Below are 17,332 nucleotides of genomic sequence, written 5' to 3'. Positions count from 1 at the left end.
ATAGATAAATATATTTTCATCTATATCTAATGTGTTGTGTCATATACGTGATTCTCAGGTCAGTCTCCAGACAATATGTGACCTTTTGAGTTTTTCCTTGCCCTCATGTAGTTTTTAGATCAGTGAATGGTGTAATGATAGTCAGCGGTATGTAATAGTCTGTGGTCTGTGCAGCCCTTAGAGTGTTCCTGTGATTTAGGGCTATACACAAAAACTTGACTAATTATTTATCGTCAACTAGCCTGGCTTAGCCGAGTTTTGTCTCACACCTTCTGTTTCAGCGTCCTCTTACGGCCAACTTGACTCAATTCAATGTTAAAAGCCGGTTGATCCGGCTCGCGGGCGGCACCGTCGATTGTTAGCGGCCCAGCTGGTGCCTTGCCAAAGGACGGTGGGAATTCCTCCCGGCGTCCTCGCACCCGAGTCGAGATATAAATGCCGGACTGGCGAGCGGGTTATGGGAAAGGGATTGCGCCGGGTACAGTAAATTCCGCCTTCGAGAAGTGCAAGTGTGACAAAGGGGTGTCAAAATATTGCCGGAGGAATGCGTGTGGAAAGCGTAGCGAGAATATTTTTTGGCGTGGCACGAGACTCCCGCGGGGATAATGGAGGACTAGCGTGAGAAAACCTCTTTACCTGACAAACTCGTCTAGGCTAAATAAGCAGTAACAGAGGATGTGGGATCGCTCGCGCTTGAGAACTGAGACGATCTGGGATTTTGGGGTGGAGGGGAAAGTAGGGTTTCATCAGCGGTTTGGGTTTTAAGCACACCAACTTTAAAGAAGGGTTTTGAACTACAGTTAAAGGTTCAGTACAGGGTTTTATTGTCATGTTAGGATTTTGGTTTAAGGTTTTTATATCTACTTTACGTTTTCTAAATTTAGTGAGTTTTAAACCCATCTCAGGTTTCCGAAGGATCTGCAGTTGGAGTTTGTATTAATTAAGGTTTAAAATTACAGTGAAGGTTTAAAGCAGTGACTTAAACTACAGTGAGGGTTTCAGAATAGGGCTTTAAATAAACGTTTTCACGTTTTGTTAGTATTCAACACAGGTTAGGGTTTCCAAAGAATCTACTTGTGGAGTATGTTTACTAACTAAGGTTTCAAATTACAGTTAAGGTTTTAAAGCAGGGTCTTAGACTACAGTTACATTTTCAGAATAGGGCTTTAAATTCAAGTTTTCAAATTTAGTAAGTTTTAAACACAGGTTAGGGTTTCCAAAGGTTCTGCTTTTGGAGTATGTTTACTAACTAGGGGTTCAAATTACAGTTATGGTTTTAAAGCAGGGTCTTAAACTGCAGTTATTGTTTCAGAATTAGGCTTTAAATTAAAAATTTTACATTTAGTTAGTTTTAAACACAAGTTTAGGTTTCCAAAGGGGTCTACTTGTGGAGTATGTTTACTAACTAAGGTTTCAAATTACAGTTAAGGTTTTAAAACAGGGTCTTCTACAGTTAGGTTTTCAGAGTAGGGCTTTAAATTCAAGTTTTCACATTTAGTTAGTTTTTAACACGGGTTGGGGTTTCCAAAGGATCTACTTGTGGACTATATTTACTAACTAAGGTTTTAAATTACAGTTAAGGTTTTAAAGCAGGATCTTAAACTACAGTTAAAGTTTCAGAATAGGGCTTTAATGTCAGGTTAGAGTTTCAGTTTCTTAAATTTGAGTTTTCACATTTAGATTTAAACACATGTTAGGGTTTCCAACCGGTCTAGTTTTGGAGTATGTTTACTAAGTAAACTAAGCTTTTAAACTATAGTAAAGATTTCTCAGTTGGGTTTTACACCACAGTAAGGTTTCGGGATAGATTTTTAATGTCAAGTTTGGGTTTCAGTATGAGGTTTCCAAGTTAAGGCTAGTTAACACATTGAGTTAGTTTTGAACCCAGGTTAGGGTTTCGGTACAGGTACAGGTTTTAAATCAGGGATTTTCACGACTCTAATGTTTCAAAGTAGGGGTTTAAACTACAGTTAGATTTCAGAATACGCTTTCGATATTAGCTAAATAATCAAATTCGTTTTTTTATCTCAGGATTGGGTTTCAAAGGAAGGTCTCTATTTTGAGGTTGCGGTTTAAAGTAGGCTTGCAAACTACAGTTAAGGTTTCTAACCACAGTTACCTCATTAAGGTTCCAGAATAAGGTTTTAAACTCTGAGAACACTAGATTTAATCGTGGATTGGGTTTTTAAATAGAGTCAGGGCTTCAAACTAGGGTTTTAAACTCTGGACTTTTTAACCACTTACTTTTTGTCATTCTTGTTGTGAATAAACTAATGTTAACTCATCCGACTTCCGCTCGGGTCAAAGTCTTTAGACCGTGATGTGCCAAATTTAACCGAGGCGCTTCGTTGCCTCCTCAGGGCATCGTCAGAAGTTGGAAGACTCTCCAAAGTCGGGCTTATTCTCGGACCGCCTTAGCGAACTGGAAAGGATGAGGGTGCGCGTGGCCGTACCCGCCCAGGCTCAAAGACCGGCGCTCAATGCTGCGCCCAACTCCTACACCACTCAAGGACAGACACAGATAACTGGTAAGAATTAGAAAGGAAATTGCAGAATTAGCAACCTCTGATTCTCTTAATTCCACTGGACACCAGTGGTATGGATAACTTACGAAATACTTTTTTGTTTATCCCATCATCACATTATTTTTATTCACGGTACCAGAAACAATTGTTAGAGAATTAAGAAAACGAAGTCGTCATGAAAAATATAAACAGACGCAAAAACGAGGGAAATCATTCTTTGGTGTATCTGATGATGAATCAGGATACTGAATAAATATATTGTAAATTTTATGTTGGTATTGTGTTCATAGTTTCTTCTTCTTTTTCTTTGGCCTAAGTCTTGATCAACCAGGGATCGGCTTCCATACACACACGTGCGATTGTGTGCGGTAAATAATGCAAAAACAGTTCCACCCATGTGTCGCAAAACACGATGGAATTCATTGGGTGACCAAACCCCCTAATATCGATTGGCAACGGGCACCTACGTTGTGAGTCTTAGGTACCAGCGACCTCCTAGTCCCAGGGGGGCGCCATACCTCATGGCCACCGAGCTGGTCATTGTGTTCAGAGTCTACTTTGTCAATGAAATATTTTAATCATGGCCACACGTGTTCTACAACATTTGTCACAATGCTTAGTTTGAGCTGATAAAAAGTGAAACACATTTTATACCAATTTTGCGTCAAATATTAGGGGTGCGAAATTGACACGAGTGTGCATTATACACAAAAACATTTGGGAAATAAAAAATACATGTGAAACGGCAAAATACATAAATATCTTTAAAAACAAATATGAAAAAACTAATAGAAATACAATTAATTTTGTAACAGATAATCTAAAAAAAACATAGAAATAGTCAAGTCAAGTCATATTTATCTGTATAGCCCTTAATCACAAAGAGTCTCAAAGGGCTGCACAGACCACAGATTATTGCAAACTACAGACTATTATTACACCATCCTCTGATCTAAAACCTACATGAGGGCAAGGAAAAACTCAAAAACCTCAACATGAAAATCACATGAAGCAGAATGTTTACCGTAATTAGAAACATGTCAATAGATTAATTTAATCATGGTTGCAAGTATTCAACAATGTTTGTCTGGCACCGTTAATAAAAACAGTGTGATGATAAGATCAAATCAAGTGTTTTATCCTACTTCATCTATGCCAGAGTGGTTAAGATTCTACGCTCTCACTGTCGGGACCCGGGTTCGATTTCCGTTGTATCCTACCACAAAGGTTGAGCGAAGAAAAAGTGAAATAAAATGTTGTAGCAATAATGATGAAATCAAGTAGGGGTGCATGTTATAAACAAATGCGCGTTATACATGATAAGAATACAGTATATAACTTGTTTTCTTCCCGCAGACCCTCGTCAGTCGCAGTCCTCACCGCCATGGTCATACGAGCAGACGTACCCGTCTTACCTGAGCCCCATGGCGTCCCCTTCCGTCCACTCTACCGCCCCGCTGTCCTCCAGCAGGGGAACGGGCCTACCCTCCATCAACGATGTGCCACGGCGCTTGCCAGGTGGGACACGTCACACTCTCGACCTTAACATAAGAGCGGGATTCTTTCCGTGTTTAACATCACAACTCAAAGCGTTTAGTTCTTAAAAGAGGTCAAAATCATTTAAAGTAAAGGAAAATTGTGCTCTTTCTGGTGACTATCTTGGCCACCTAAGTTCTAATTAAACCGTTATAATTCAGATGTAATTAAAATATATGATAATATATAAATGTAATAACAGGAGTAAAAACTTTTGACATGTTGACAATTACACCGGAAAAATGATAAAGATGAAGGAATCTTGCCCCATTAGCAGATGATCCAGAAAAATTGTGATATTTACAATTTCTTTTTTCTTTTTTTTTTCTTTTAAAAAGTGCAGTGCTCCACTGTGTATAGTGACAGACATGTATTATGTATATAACTTGCCCTAATGGAGAATAATTATGCTTATTTTAAGTATTACTTTTCATATTTTACAACATATATAACTTTATTAAAATCAGCAAACATATCTAGTATGGCAAGTAATGTTTCTAATTTAGTCTCTTTTAAATAAAATGTAAGAAAATAAACCTTAAATTTTTGAAAATGATCAGGGATTTTCACTGTTTGTATTGTTCATTTTCTTTAATTTATTTTACTCAAAAAACAATTTAATTGAAAAGATAATACTTAAAATGAGAAAAACATTTGTCAATGGGGCGGAGACTTTAAGGGCAATCGTCATTATAATTATAGTATAACATAATCAGAGGTGGGAAGAGTAGCCAAAAAAAATTACTGAAAGTAGTTACTTCAGATCAATATTACTCAAGTAGACGTAAAAGTAGTCATCCAAATACTTACTTGAGTAAAAGTTAAAAAGTACTTGGTGAAAAAATGATATCGAAAAATAAATACAGAATAAATACATTTAATTTAAAAGTAGATTAAAATAAACGTAAATTCAAGTGCTTTAATAAACAATAGACTAAAAATAGTATAAATCAAATCAATAAATGAAGCACATATAGCACCAAGTAGCATATTAAAAGCCCTGATACTTATATTAACCATCTCTGCAAGCAGAAAAACAAGCTAGCCCATGAACTCGAACAAAGGAGACATATTGTAGAGCATATTGTAGCTGGTGTTACGCAGCCTTTTTAAGGGGAAAATACTTTTGATGTGAGGCCAGGGGTGCTCCTCTTGTTCTATGTTTTCATAGTCTGCATTGCTTGGCGACATTTTCCATCTGTTTCACCCATAAACAACTCCTCACGTGACGAGGCTACTACGTTTGATTGGTTAAACATGGTAGAGCCTGGCGGAGTTCTGCGTCAAAACAAATGTGCCTTAGCGCAGACAGAGAGACGCGTACTTACATGGAGGAGATTTGTTAAGTAACGAAGTAATGACTTCAATGATGCCTAATGTTGCGGAGTAAAAGTACAGTTTTTACCTCACAAATTTACTCAAGTAAAGGTAAAAGTGTAGGGATTTAAAAATACTCCTAGAACTGGAAAAATTCCCCAAAACGTACTCAAGTCAATGTAACGGAGTAAATGTACTCGGTTACTACCCACCTCTGAATATAATATATATACATAGTGTGTATGACTATGAGAATGAACAACGGTTTCTCCTTGTATTAGTAAGGCTTTCCAATATTTCATAAATAATAAGTGCTGATCCCAAAAATTGTTTGCTCTCAAGTCAAAGCAACCAACAGAATCCATCACAAATCGCAGTCATATCATTAAAGACTTAAAGGTCCAAATGTTCAAACAAACAGTAAGCTTTTGTCCGCTAGCTTAATACCAACAAAACAAGCAAACAAAAACTGTGGTCTGCTTCTGTGTTGTGACATGGCCTTGTTTGTAAATGGCTTGCTTTGGCGCACCCGAACAAAAAAGAAGGTGCCTTTGAATATCCCCACGTGCCGCCAGACATGTTTTTTTTTTTTGGGGTGTACACCTGTTGACTCACTGCCGCGTTTCAAACCCAGTCAGCTGCCTCGTCGTCTTTGACGATTTGGGACTTCCCCTCTATCGGAATTCTTTTCCTCACTCTTTGTTCTTGTTCAATGAGATACAGCGTGCAACCATAATAGCCATTAGCATTCACTTATCAAAGACAAAACTCGCATTCAAAACATCGTTCGGATACAAAACGATTCATTCTCACAGGATTCTTCTCACACATATTCAAAAACTCACACAATCTCCAAAATTGTGACTCATTCCAAAAGAACTCCTCAACTCACCCCTCGTAAAATTACCATAAGAAATGCTTTTAAATTAAACGTACACTCGCTCAAAAATCATATTCTTACTGAAAAATTCACCTCAATTTTCACACCAAAGATCTCCCACAGTCTTCCCCTTATAAATTTGCATGCATCGAAAACTCTGTCAGACTCAAAATCTCACACAGCACTCATATTCACAAAAAGCTCATTTGTTCATGCAAAACTCTCACACTTAACAATCTACATTTAAATTAAGTCAAGTGAAGTCAAGTCATGTTTATTTGTATAACCCTTAATCACAAGAAGTCTCAAAGGGCTGCATAGTACCATAAACCCATTGCAAAATGAGCATGGCGTAGCAGCAAGATGCCAGACAAACATGGCTGCAACTACTAAGAATGGATTCTGCTATGCAAAAGAAATACAAATTCTCAACCCAAAATTACCATTGGTATGATAGTTTATGTCTGTTTGGCTACTATTCAAATCTGTGTTTTTTATTAAGTGAAGATTTTATTAGTACCACTAGAAGGTCCTAAATATTACACACTGTCCCTTGAAAGACATTTGAGTAGTCTGTAGACGAGTTCTGAAAAAAGCTCACCAGTGCTGGGTCATTGTGATTTTCTAGTAAAGTGATTTTTAGTTGTTGGCTGCTAATTCTGCTCAACCCTACTTTCAATAATCAATCTAGTAATAACATAATTAACATACTTTATTTCATAGAACACAACTTAAAATCAGGACATTTGGTATCACAACTAAAATTCATATTAGGAACAAACAATTAACATGTTAACCACAAGCGGGCACTCGATAGACCACTCTGTATGTTTCTCAAAGGTAGAACAGTTACCACATGCAGTATTGTTTTACAACAATTCAGACAAGAGTACATGTTTTTGTCCAAATGTTACTATAAGCAAAAAACTTCATTCAAGTAATCACATTACGGACAATTATTGTCCAAAGCGACAACAAAAGATGATTTACAAAAAAGTGGGCTTCTCTTTTGTTTCCTTTTAGTAACAAAAATTTAACACAGGAGTAAGGAACCTTTTTGACCCAAAGAGCCATAAAAGCAAAAATATTTAGATTTTTTTTCTTGAGACAAAGCGAAAACATATATTTTAAAACAAAGTTCAGTCTGTGTCCCATATTATTATAAATATACAATTTTAAATTCCCCTCCTTCCAGCAATTACTTAACAGTGTTTAGGCTCATTTTTGTCCTAAACAATGGTTTCAAAACAAGGTGCAAGCAAGGTTCTTTAGTAAAAATGTCACAAAATACTGCAAACGAGAATACCACCGCATTCACCTTCACTGCAGACGGCGCTAGGCAAAGGAAAGAGTGTGCGTGCCCTGTGTATAGCTCCTCCTATTCCTAACACTCACCCAATCAAATTGCTCTAGGTGCTTTGCTAGAGCTTCTGAGTGTTTAAAATGTGTTTTGTGGCTTTTCACTATAAGGTGTCTCAACAATGAACATAGATTTTTTTTGATGAGTTTCCATAATAAGTATTCTTTAGCGATTTACAACCAAAACTGGGTTTGTTGGTGTGACACCTTGATTGTCAACTACAAGTGTAGTTAAAATTGTGTCCTTTGTCTACTGGAATGAACCACTTTGCAGTTTTGCATGTGTGACAATCAGTTCCGCATGAAGCAAGAGATTAAACATTGCACACGTTCTGTTTTATTTCTGAGCCATATGTGCACATAAAAAGCGCCACATATGGCTCGTGAGCCATAGCAGAGGCATTAAATGCATTATTCTAAAAATAAGGCCGTAATTGGCATTAAAATGTCTTTAATCCAATTTTCAAATGTCTTAAAAATGTGAACACATAGATAAGATTTATATTTGTTTGAAGAAAAAATATTTGGTAAGATTTATCAATTGTCTTTTTTAATATTTCAGTATTACTTTGCATGACCACAATAATGGAACCATCAAAACGGTGATGTGGTTTCAGTCGGGCCTTTCAGAGCAGACACATGTCTAAGGTTTACCCACATTACATGTAGACACTTCGGACACAGACGTTTAGTTTAGACCAGGGGTGTAAAACCCATTTTACCTCGGGGGCCACACGATAGAAAAAGCATTCTCTCGGGGGCCGGACTAGGAAATAAGAGAGAAAGAAAAAAAGATAGAAAGAAATAATAGAAAGAGAGAGGGAGAGAAAAGAAGAGGGTGTGGGGCAAGGAAATAGAAAGGCAGAAATCGAATGACAGAAAGAGAGAGAGAGAATGTAAGAAACAAAACAAGACAAAAGAGAAAATAGTGGGAGGGAGAAAGAAAAAGAAAATAAAGAAATCTGAAGAAAAATAGAAAGACAGAAAAACAGGAGAGAAAAGAGGAAAGTAAGTGAGAGGGAGAAAGAGAAAAGGAAAGAAGGAAGAGAGAGCAAAAGAAGGTAAAAAGACACAGCGAAAGAGACAAAGAGGAACAAAGAAAGAGATTAAGAGAGACAGAGAGAGTGAAAGAGAAAGAGATAAGGATTGAGAGAAAAAGGTAGAGAGAGAGAGGGAGATAGGTGAGAGCGAGAAAAGAGAGGGGAAAAGGAAGAAAGGAAGAGAGAGCAAAATAAGGTAAAAAGACACAGAGAAAGAGACAAAGAAGAATGAAGAAAGAGATTAGGAGAGAGTGAGAGAGTAAAAGAGAGATAGGAGAGTAGGAAGAGAGAGAGAGAGCGAGAAAAATACAACTAAAGCGTACTTGTGAGAGACACCTAGCTTTGTCAACATCAAGTGGACATATTTCAACCTGCAGCTCGTTTTCTCTTGCGCTTCCCTCAGTTTGTCTCGCGGGCTGGATTCACTCCCTTGGCGGGCCTGATCCTGCCTGCGGGCTGCCTGTTTGACACCCCTGGCTTAGACCATGGGAAAGTGTACAATTAATGAGAAGTGACTGTCCGACAAACGTTTTTCACCATGGCTAAAAGCTGTGCCAGGTCATATCCGAGGTGATATGTATCGTATGCAGGAAAAAAATTTTTGTTTCAATTATGGGGTTTTTTTGGTCCACTCGGTCTTAAATTTGATTTCACAAGGTGTTCAAACGTCTGGAATTTAACTTCCTTAAGCTGTAGAAACCCTGCATAGGTTCCCCATACCCTGAATTAACTACAAGAGCACTCGAAGACCACTATTTATCTTTCTCAAAGGCAGAACATTTACCGTATGCAGTATTATTTCATCGTAACAATGCATTTCCAATTTCCGGTCTATCAACCGTGTCTGAAACTCATGACAAAAAGTTAGCGGACACCAGGGCAGACAACTCTGAAAAGTTGCCTGCCCAGCCATAAATTTCCCTGCTCCATTTTTACAACTTGAAACACAATGAGACGACTAATCGCCAAAAAACCCGTTGTTGCAAAGTATTAAGGATTGATTATCAGAATATATAACTGATCAACACTTTAAAATTAAGTTTATTATAAATATACTTATAACATTCATTGCATGACATCGCTGTTTTCCATCTGCCATCAGTATGTACCTGTATTTACTCATCTTCATTCATGCAATGTTTGCGTTGCGTCGTCTGCAACAAGCCACGTGAACCTCTCTTTGGGCCCGGTCACACAGCCGTTTGCGGCTGAATCACGGCCAGAAATTTCTGCCTGTGAGGCGGACGCTATTGGACGCTTTGAGATCGCCATACAGACGAGATACAGCAGTGCTCAACACGCGGTCGGAATTTTACGCGCGGTTGGCAGCGCGAAAAAGTTTTGCGCTGCTTAATACTTTAGAGCGCGGGTACACAGCCTTTCACGGGCGTATCGAAGGCTGAATCACGGCCAGACATTTCTGGCCGTGAAGCAGACGCTGTTGGGCGCTGTTGGACGCTTTGAGACCGCCATATAGACGAGATTCAGCAGTGCTTTACTCGCGGTCGGAAATTCACACGCGGTTGGCCGCGCGAAAAAACTTTGAGCACGTGTTAACCGCGGGCGGCACACGAGGTAATGACGCGGAAATGACGCGGAACGACGTGCTCTGGCCGCGGTTACACATGGGTAGGACGGGAAATTTCAGCGGGTAATCGTGGGTGGAGCATGGTAATAGCATGTTCTGCGCCTGTATCGCGGTGTTATTACGTGAAATTAGCGTGTTACGCGTGTGACGGTCAAACGCCTTTCTCCGCGTATATACATTGCGATTTGCCGAGCACACGTCAGTTGTGCTCAAGACGTCAAAGGGTGGACATGGATCCCTGTCACCGTAGTGACCTCGTCTTAATCCATTTTTATTTCTTGACATTTCTTTTCATTTCATAACAAGATAATAAAATAAAAATGAAAAACTATTACAATAATAACATATTGGCTTCTTCGGTGCCATAGCTTGAAATCTTGATCTTCACGGGACTGTGTCTTGAGCGGTTATGATTTCTACAGCCCGGTGTTATGCCGAGAAATGCATCCCTGCCGAGATTTGCATCCCCTCGCTACTACAACCACTTTTACCTCGTTTTATCTCACTTTTATATCACTTTTAGGGAATGTAATGGCGAACATATAACCATAACCACTTTGTCTTGCATTTGTTGGGAATGTAATACAACTTAAACCATTCCGTCTTTGTTTTTGTTGTGAACGTAATCGAACGGTAATGCACACCGTATATAAAATCCTCCCCCCCTCGCGTGAACGCGCATTCCACTGCGCTTCCAACAAAAGCGATCGTATTCTATGTAAAACGCTTATTAAAACAATTGCGTAGGAGTTGGATTTGGGCACAACACCGGCTCGGGAGCTTTTATACCCGTGGTCCACACGAGAAAATGACGCGGAAATGACGCGATGAGGAAGCGGAACAGTCGCCGGCGTCTGTTTTGCGGGCATACCACCGATGAACAGCGGGTTGGCCATTTTCCATCGCGGGCAACCACGGGCAAAAAAAAACCCGCAAAATTTTACCCGCGATACAGACGCAAACGGCTGTGTGACCGGGCCCTTTCCACGATGCTTTTAATGTATGTTTACGTTTTGTAGCGTCATCCATTTTGGTAGCTTCTTTTGAATCTTTCTTCTGGGGCTGAGGTTTTGGCTTTATTGCTAACCACTTATCCATTTTTCTTTTATTCTCTGTGCGTCTACTTTGGAAAATGATGTGCAAACACACGACCTTATAACGCTCAGGGAAAGTCCAAAAGCAGGAAATTATTCGATGCAGGCTTCTGATCGGCTGCCGAGTATGCAAATATCCAAACGAACCGAAATTCCGAAATTTCCAAACCAAACGAAGATTTCGAAATCGGAATAAAGCAAACGTTTGATTTGATTGATTTCTTGAAAAAGTTTTGTAAGTTGGACGCCCGACGTAAAAGATGCACGCCCCGGGCGTCCGGGCAGACGTTATTTCAGACACTGCTATAAAGTGCACCGGGTTATAGGGTGCACTTTCAAATATCTGTCCAATTTGGGACTTTTAGATGCACGTTATAGTTCGGGCAAAAACAGTCAGTGTATAACAATAAACATCATACCCCTCAAAGAACAAATCCGTTGTGCAGTATTTTAATTAGCATCGTATGCTAAATGATGCTAACTTTTTCTGTCCTTCGTCCCCCACCTCGTCCCCTTTTGGCGCAGACGTGCTGACGGGGAAGACGCCTCTTGATTTACATCAAGAGGGCCAAGACTCTGGGACACACACACCCCAAATTAGGGTAGAGGGGTACAAAATAGACCTCCCATTCTCAATAAACTCTGCACCCAGCGCCGTGCTCTCCGCAGCCAGTTAGCGGTTTTCGAGGGGTAGGTTTTATTTCAGGGGGATAAAGCGCGCTCACACAATCGCACACATTTACTTAGACGAGGACTCTCTGGAGCCGACGGGAGGCGAGCGTCGGAGCCACATCAGAGTCGGAGTCCGCCTCATTATGGATCTCATGGAAACTGTTTCTTGCACAAAGTGTTTCCACATGTGCTGCTCCTCTTTCAATGCGCTCACACACACACACAAGGGATCGTGTATAAAAAGCGCACGCTCTCATGTAAATATGCGTAAACATGCAAACGCTTTGTCAGCGCTAGCTTGCGAGGCGCAAGACCATGAATAAAACAATAAAGGACGTTAGTCACGTTCATTCCACCCAAAGGAAATAGGAGAGGAAAAATTTTTATTAGGCTTACGACGGTAAAAAAGAAGCTAAAGGGACAGTGTGTAATATTTAGTGGTACTCAAAAACATTCATTTGAATGCAAGGCAAAAATGCATGAACTATCATACCAATATATTTAATTAAAAAAAAAATCATAAGTCGAGAAATGTGTATTTCTTTGACACAGTGGAATCACCATTTAGGTCGCCGCCATATTTGTCCGGCATCCTGCCGCCACACAGCACAGTGCCAGCTAGTGGTCAAATATTAGACGTTAGGGCTTTAACATTGTGAAAAACAATAGAATGGAGTTTCATGAATGCCCTCATGGAGTTGCTGTTGACCACAGCTTACACTCGCAAAACGTGTCAGATTTATTTAAGGCCAAATAAAAGTAAATAAATAAAAAATTTAGATAATAATTTTAGATTAATTTGCAGAATACGTGACAAAAACATATTTTTTAATGCTGCTATTGAACACTTATAGGAATAAATTTATTGATTACCTTTATTATTATTATTATTATTTGGTATTTTCTGGATGGGGGCTTTTTGCCATCAGAGAAACTTTCTGTTTGGTCTCCCTCTACTGGTGAATATTTGTCATTATTTTGTTGTTGTTTCTTTTTACAACAAGAATTGATTCTACTCTTGCGTGTGTGTGTGTGTGTGTGTGTGTGTATGTTTTGTTGAATTATTTATTTTTAAATATAGTTTATGATAAATTTTTAAAATATAATTGTATTGTTTTTATTCAAAGTGGTTCTATTTTTGTCATATGTTTTTTTTAAATAAGTTTTTGTAACTAAAAATACTGTTGCCTTTTTGCTAGATATACATACATATGCATATATATACAGGACTGTCTCAGAAAATTAGAATATTTTGATAAAGTTCTTTATTTTCTGTAATGCAATTAAAAAAACAAAAATGTCATACATTCTGGATTCATTACACATCAACTGAACTATTTCAAGCCTTTTATTATTTGAATATTGCTGATTTTGGCTTACAGCTGAAAAAAACTCAAAAATCCTATCTCAAAATATTAGAATACTTCCTCAGACCAAGTAAAAAAAAATAATTTTATAACAGCAAAACTAAATCAAACATTTGAAAATGTCCATTGATGCACTCAGTACTTGGTTGGGAATCCTTTTGCACGGATTACTGCATCAATCCGGCGTGGCATGGAGGCAATCAGCCTGTGGCATTGCTGAGGTGTTATTGATGCCCAGGATGCTTCGATAGCGGCCTTCAGCTCATTTGCATTTGTAGGTCTGGTGTCTTTCATCTTCTTCTTAACTATACCCCACAAATTCTTGATGGGGTTCAGGTCAGGGGAATTAGCAGGCCAATCAAGGACAGTGATGCCATGGTCAGTGCACCAGTTACTGGTGGTTTTGGCACTGTGGGCAGGTGCCAGATCATGCTGGAAAATGAAATCCTCATCTCCATAGAGCTTTTCAGCAGATGGAAGCATGTAGTGCTCTAAAATCTCTTGGTACACAGTTGCATTTACTCTGGACTTGATGAAACACAGTGGACCAACACCAGCAGCTGACATGGCTCCCCAAACCATTGCTGACTGTGGGAACTTCACACTGGATTTCAAGCAACTTGGATTTTGCTCCTCTCCAGCCTTTCTCCAGACTCTGGCGCCTTGACTTCCAAATGAAATGCAAAACTTGCTTTCGTCTGAAAAGAGGACTTTGGACCACTCTGCAACTGTCCAGTGCTTCTTCTCCATAGCCCAAGTCAGACGCTTCTTCCGTTGTCTTGAGCTCAGAAGTGGCTTGACCATGGGAATACGGCTATTGTAGCCCATTTCCCGGACACGTCTGTGAACTGTGGCTTTTGATACCTGGACTCCAGCTTCAGCCCACTGTCTTTGAAGCTCCCACAAATTCTGGAAGCGGCTCTTCTTCACAATTTTGTTAAGGCTGCGGTCATCTCTCTTGGTTGTGCAGCGTTTCCGGCCACATTTTTCCCTTCCAACAGACTTTTTGTAGATATGCTTTGAAACTGCACTCTGTGAACAGCCTGCTCTTTGAGAAATTTCTTTTTGTGTCTTACCCTCCTGATGGAGGGTATCAATGATGGTCCTCTGGACAGCAGTCAGATCAGCAGTCTGCCCCATACTTGTGATTTAGTTTACTGAACCAAGCTGAGTGTTTTTAAGGCTCAGGAAACCCTCGCAAGGTGTTTCGAGTTAATTAGATGATTCAGGTGATTAGTTGAATAGCCTACTTGTATACTTTTTCATGATATTCTAATATTTTGAGATAGGATTTTTGAGTTTTCTTAAGCTGTAAGCCAAATTCAGCAATATTAAAATAATAAAAGGCTTGAAATAGTTCAGTTGATGTGTAATGAATCCAGAATGTATGACATTTTTGTTTTTTTAATTGCATTACAGAAAATAAAGAACTTTATCACAATATTCTAATTTTCTGAGACAGTCCTGTATATATATATATATATATATATATATATATATATATATATTTGTAGCTTCGTTTAATAAATAATTGTATGTTTATTTGAAGTTTGTATTGAGAAATATTTTTATTTCAATAATTGTATTCAAATTTATTTTTAATCTTTGTATTTAAAATAATTGTGTATGTTTAATTATTTTTTTCATTTGTTTGAATATATTATTTAATAAAAAAAATTAGTTCTATTTTAATTTTTTTTTTTTAATGAAATGAAATGAAAAATGAAATGATCTGCATTTATATAGCGCTTTTCAAGTCAATGACTTCCCAAAGCGCTTTACAATGTGCTCCACATTTCCCAATAGCGGCCTTGTATTGCAGCCATGTAAGACGCTAACCTGCTTATTGGGGGTATTAGGGGTTCAGTGTCTTACCCAAGGACACTTCTACATGTAACACAGACAAGCCGGGATTCGAACTGGGATCCCTTGATCCCAATACGACCGCTCTACCTCCTGAGTTACTGCCGCCCCCTTATATCATAAAATGTTTTTTGTATTTTTTGCATTTATTTTTTCAAAGGGACAGTGTGTAGTTTTTAGTGCCTTCAACTGGTAAAAAATACTTCAATCATGAAAAAACAATATTGATTTAAATAATAAGAAAAAAATAACATGACTTATCAGATAAACATGCATTAAAAATACTCTAATACTATAGTTTAAGACATGTACTTGTAGTTTACATGATATGAGCCTAACTTATAGAGAGATTACATTATTGTCAGCCATCCTTCTGCTACAAGTACCCAAAAACCTCAAAAAGATTGCGCAAGTAAGATTATGCATTTTGGTCACTTGGAGTCTCCGTAGTTTGTATTCTTCCTTATGCGTTTTACCACTTCTTTTTAATTTCACTACACAACACAGCAAAATCTAGTGGTTAAATAATACACACTGTCTCTTTATATAATGAAAGAGACATAATAACCATGTTTTTCTTTCAGGTTCTTCGGACCTGAGCCCGTTCCCGGGCCAGTTTGAGCGCCAGTTCCCGGGCCTTTCCTCCCTGACGGAGAGTCGCTTCAGCGGCCCCCGCATGCACTACCCGCCCACCTTCACCTACACGCCGCCCGTCACTTCCGCCATGTCGCTAGGGGGCGCCCACTACCACACCTACCTACCCCCGCCTTACCCGGGATCCACCCAGAACCAGAGCGGACCCTTCCAGACCAGCAGCACCCCTTACCTGTATTACGGGGCGTCGTCCGGGTCCTACCAGATCTCCATGGTGCCGGGCGGGGCAGGGGGAGGCGGCGGGGGGGAGCGCTCGCCCTCCCGCGTGGCCCCCCCGCCCTGCACCAGCGCCTCTACCGGGAACGCGCTGGTCAACCCCAACCTGCCCAGCCAATCGGACGGGGGCGTGGACGGAGGGGACGGCAGCCATAGCAACTCCCCTACCGTCCTCAACACGGGGGGGCGCATGGATGAGGCCGTGTGGCGGCCCTACTGAACGCCTGACTGAAAAAAGGGATTTTTTTTTGTTGTTTTTTAATTCGAAGCAGCTCGTCCCGACCTGCGCAAACTCGTCTTCCTGGAATGTTTGGACCGAAGCGCTTGGAGCAGCAATAAGCAGCACAACTTTCAAAACAAACTTTTCTTTTTTTTGGTATCTCTGCAATACAAACTCGATCGAGGCACAATCGACCAAATAATACTGAGGAAAATCAACAGGACTACCGCATTGAACAAACCTGAACAAATTGGCATTTTTCGTAAAGAACGACTCATCTGAAAGGTTTTAAATAATTGTTTTTGCATTTGTAAAAAGCGTACCATATTTTTTTTAAATGTTTTTTTTTAATGGATGCAAAAAAAAGAAAATAAGCAAATCAATGAACAAAAAATACACTTTTTTTTGTAAAAATAACATTGTTTTTATCAGTAGTTAGGAGCAAAAGAATCCTGGAAATAGTTATATAATAACTATAAAAAAGGGGATATTTTAACTGTCCTTCTCATTTCCTTACATTTGAATGCAACAAAAGAACCCTAAGCAAATTGTTAATTTTGTAAAATATCTATTTTATGCCTTAAACCAATGTCATTTTTCTCATTAGTATACATCAAAAACGTCCTGAAAATATTCATCCATCCATTATCTGCCCCGCTTATCCTCAGTAGAGTCGCTGGGGTGCTGGTGCCCATCCCAGCTATTCTCGGGCAGTGGGCAGGGGACACCCCGAACTGGATGCCAGCCAGTCGCAGGGCACACAAAGACAGCCAACTCACTCGCTCATTCACACCTAGGGACAATATGGACCGGCCAATTAACCTGACATGCAAGCACGGGGAGAACATGCAAACTCCACACAGGAAGGTTTGATCTCATGGCCTCAGAACTGTGCCGCACACGTCCTAACCACTGCATCGCCCAGGTCCTGAAAATAATGAGATAATCATTATAATCTATATTTTTAAATTTTACAACTTCACTCTTGAACTAATGTTTTT

The 17,332-nt window shown here is 39.4% G+C and overlaps 1 protein-coding gene across 2 annotated transcripts in view; it reads left to right on the top strand.

Moving 5' to 3' along the window:
- Positions 1–16,547, top strand: part of runx2b (RUNX family transcription factor 2b) — an 86,076-nt gene extending 69,529 nt beyond the window's left edge. For both annotated transcript variants that reach the window (XM_088324462.1, XM_088324463.1), the window contains 3 exons: positions 2,361–2,528; positions 3,882–4,043; positions 15,826–16,547. In XM_088324462.1, coding sequence (XP_088180588.1) covers positions 2,361–2,528; positions 3,882–4,043; positions 15,826–16,331 — 836 coding nt within the window. In that variant the 3' untranslated portion in view covers positions 16,332–16,547. The remainder of the gene's footprint in view (positions 1–2,360; positions 2,529–3,881; positions 4,044–15,825) is intronic.
- Positions 16,548–17,332: the final 785 nt, after the last annotated feature.

The sequence above is a fragment of the Urocampus carinirostris genome, chromosome 20 (genome assembly GCF_059441175.1).
Source record: "Urocampus carinirostris isolate Australia breed hairy pipefish chromosome 20, RoL_Ucar_1.0, whole genome shotgun sequence".
Taxonomy (NCBI): Eukaryota; Metazoa; Chordata; class Actinopteri; order Syngnathiformes; family Syngnathidae; genus Urocampus; species Urocampus carinirostris.
This window is presented reverse-complemented; position numbering and strand designations above follow the sequence as displayed.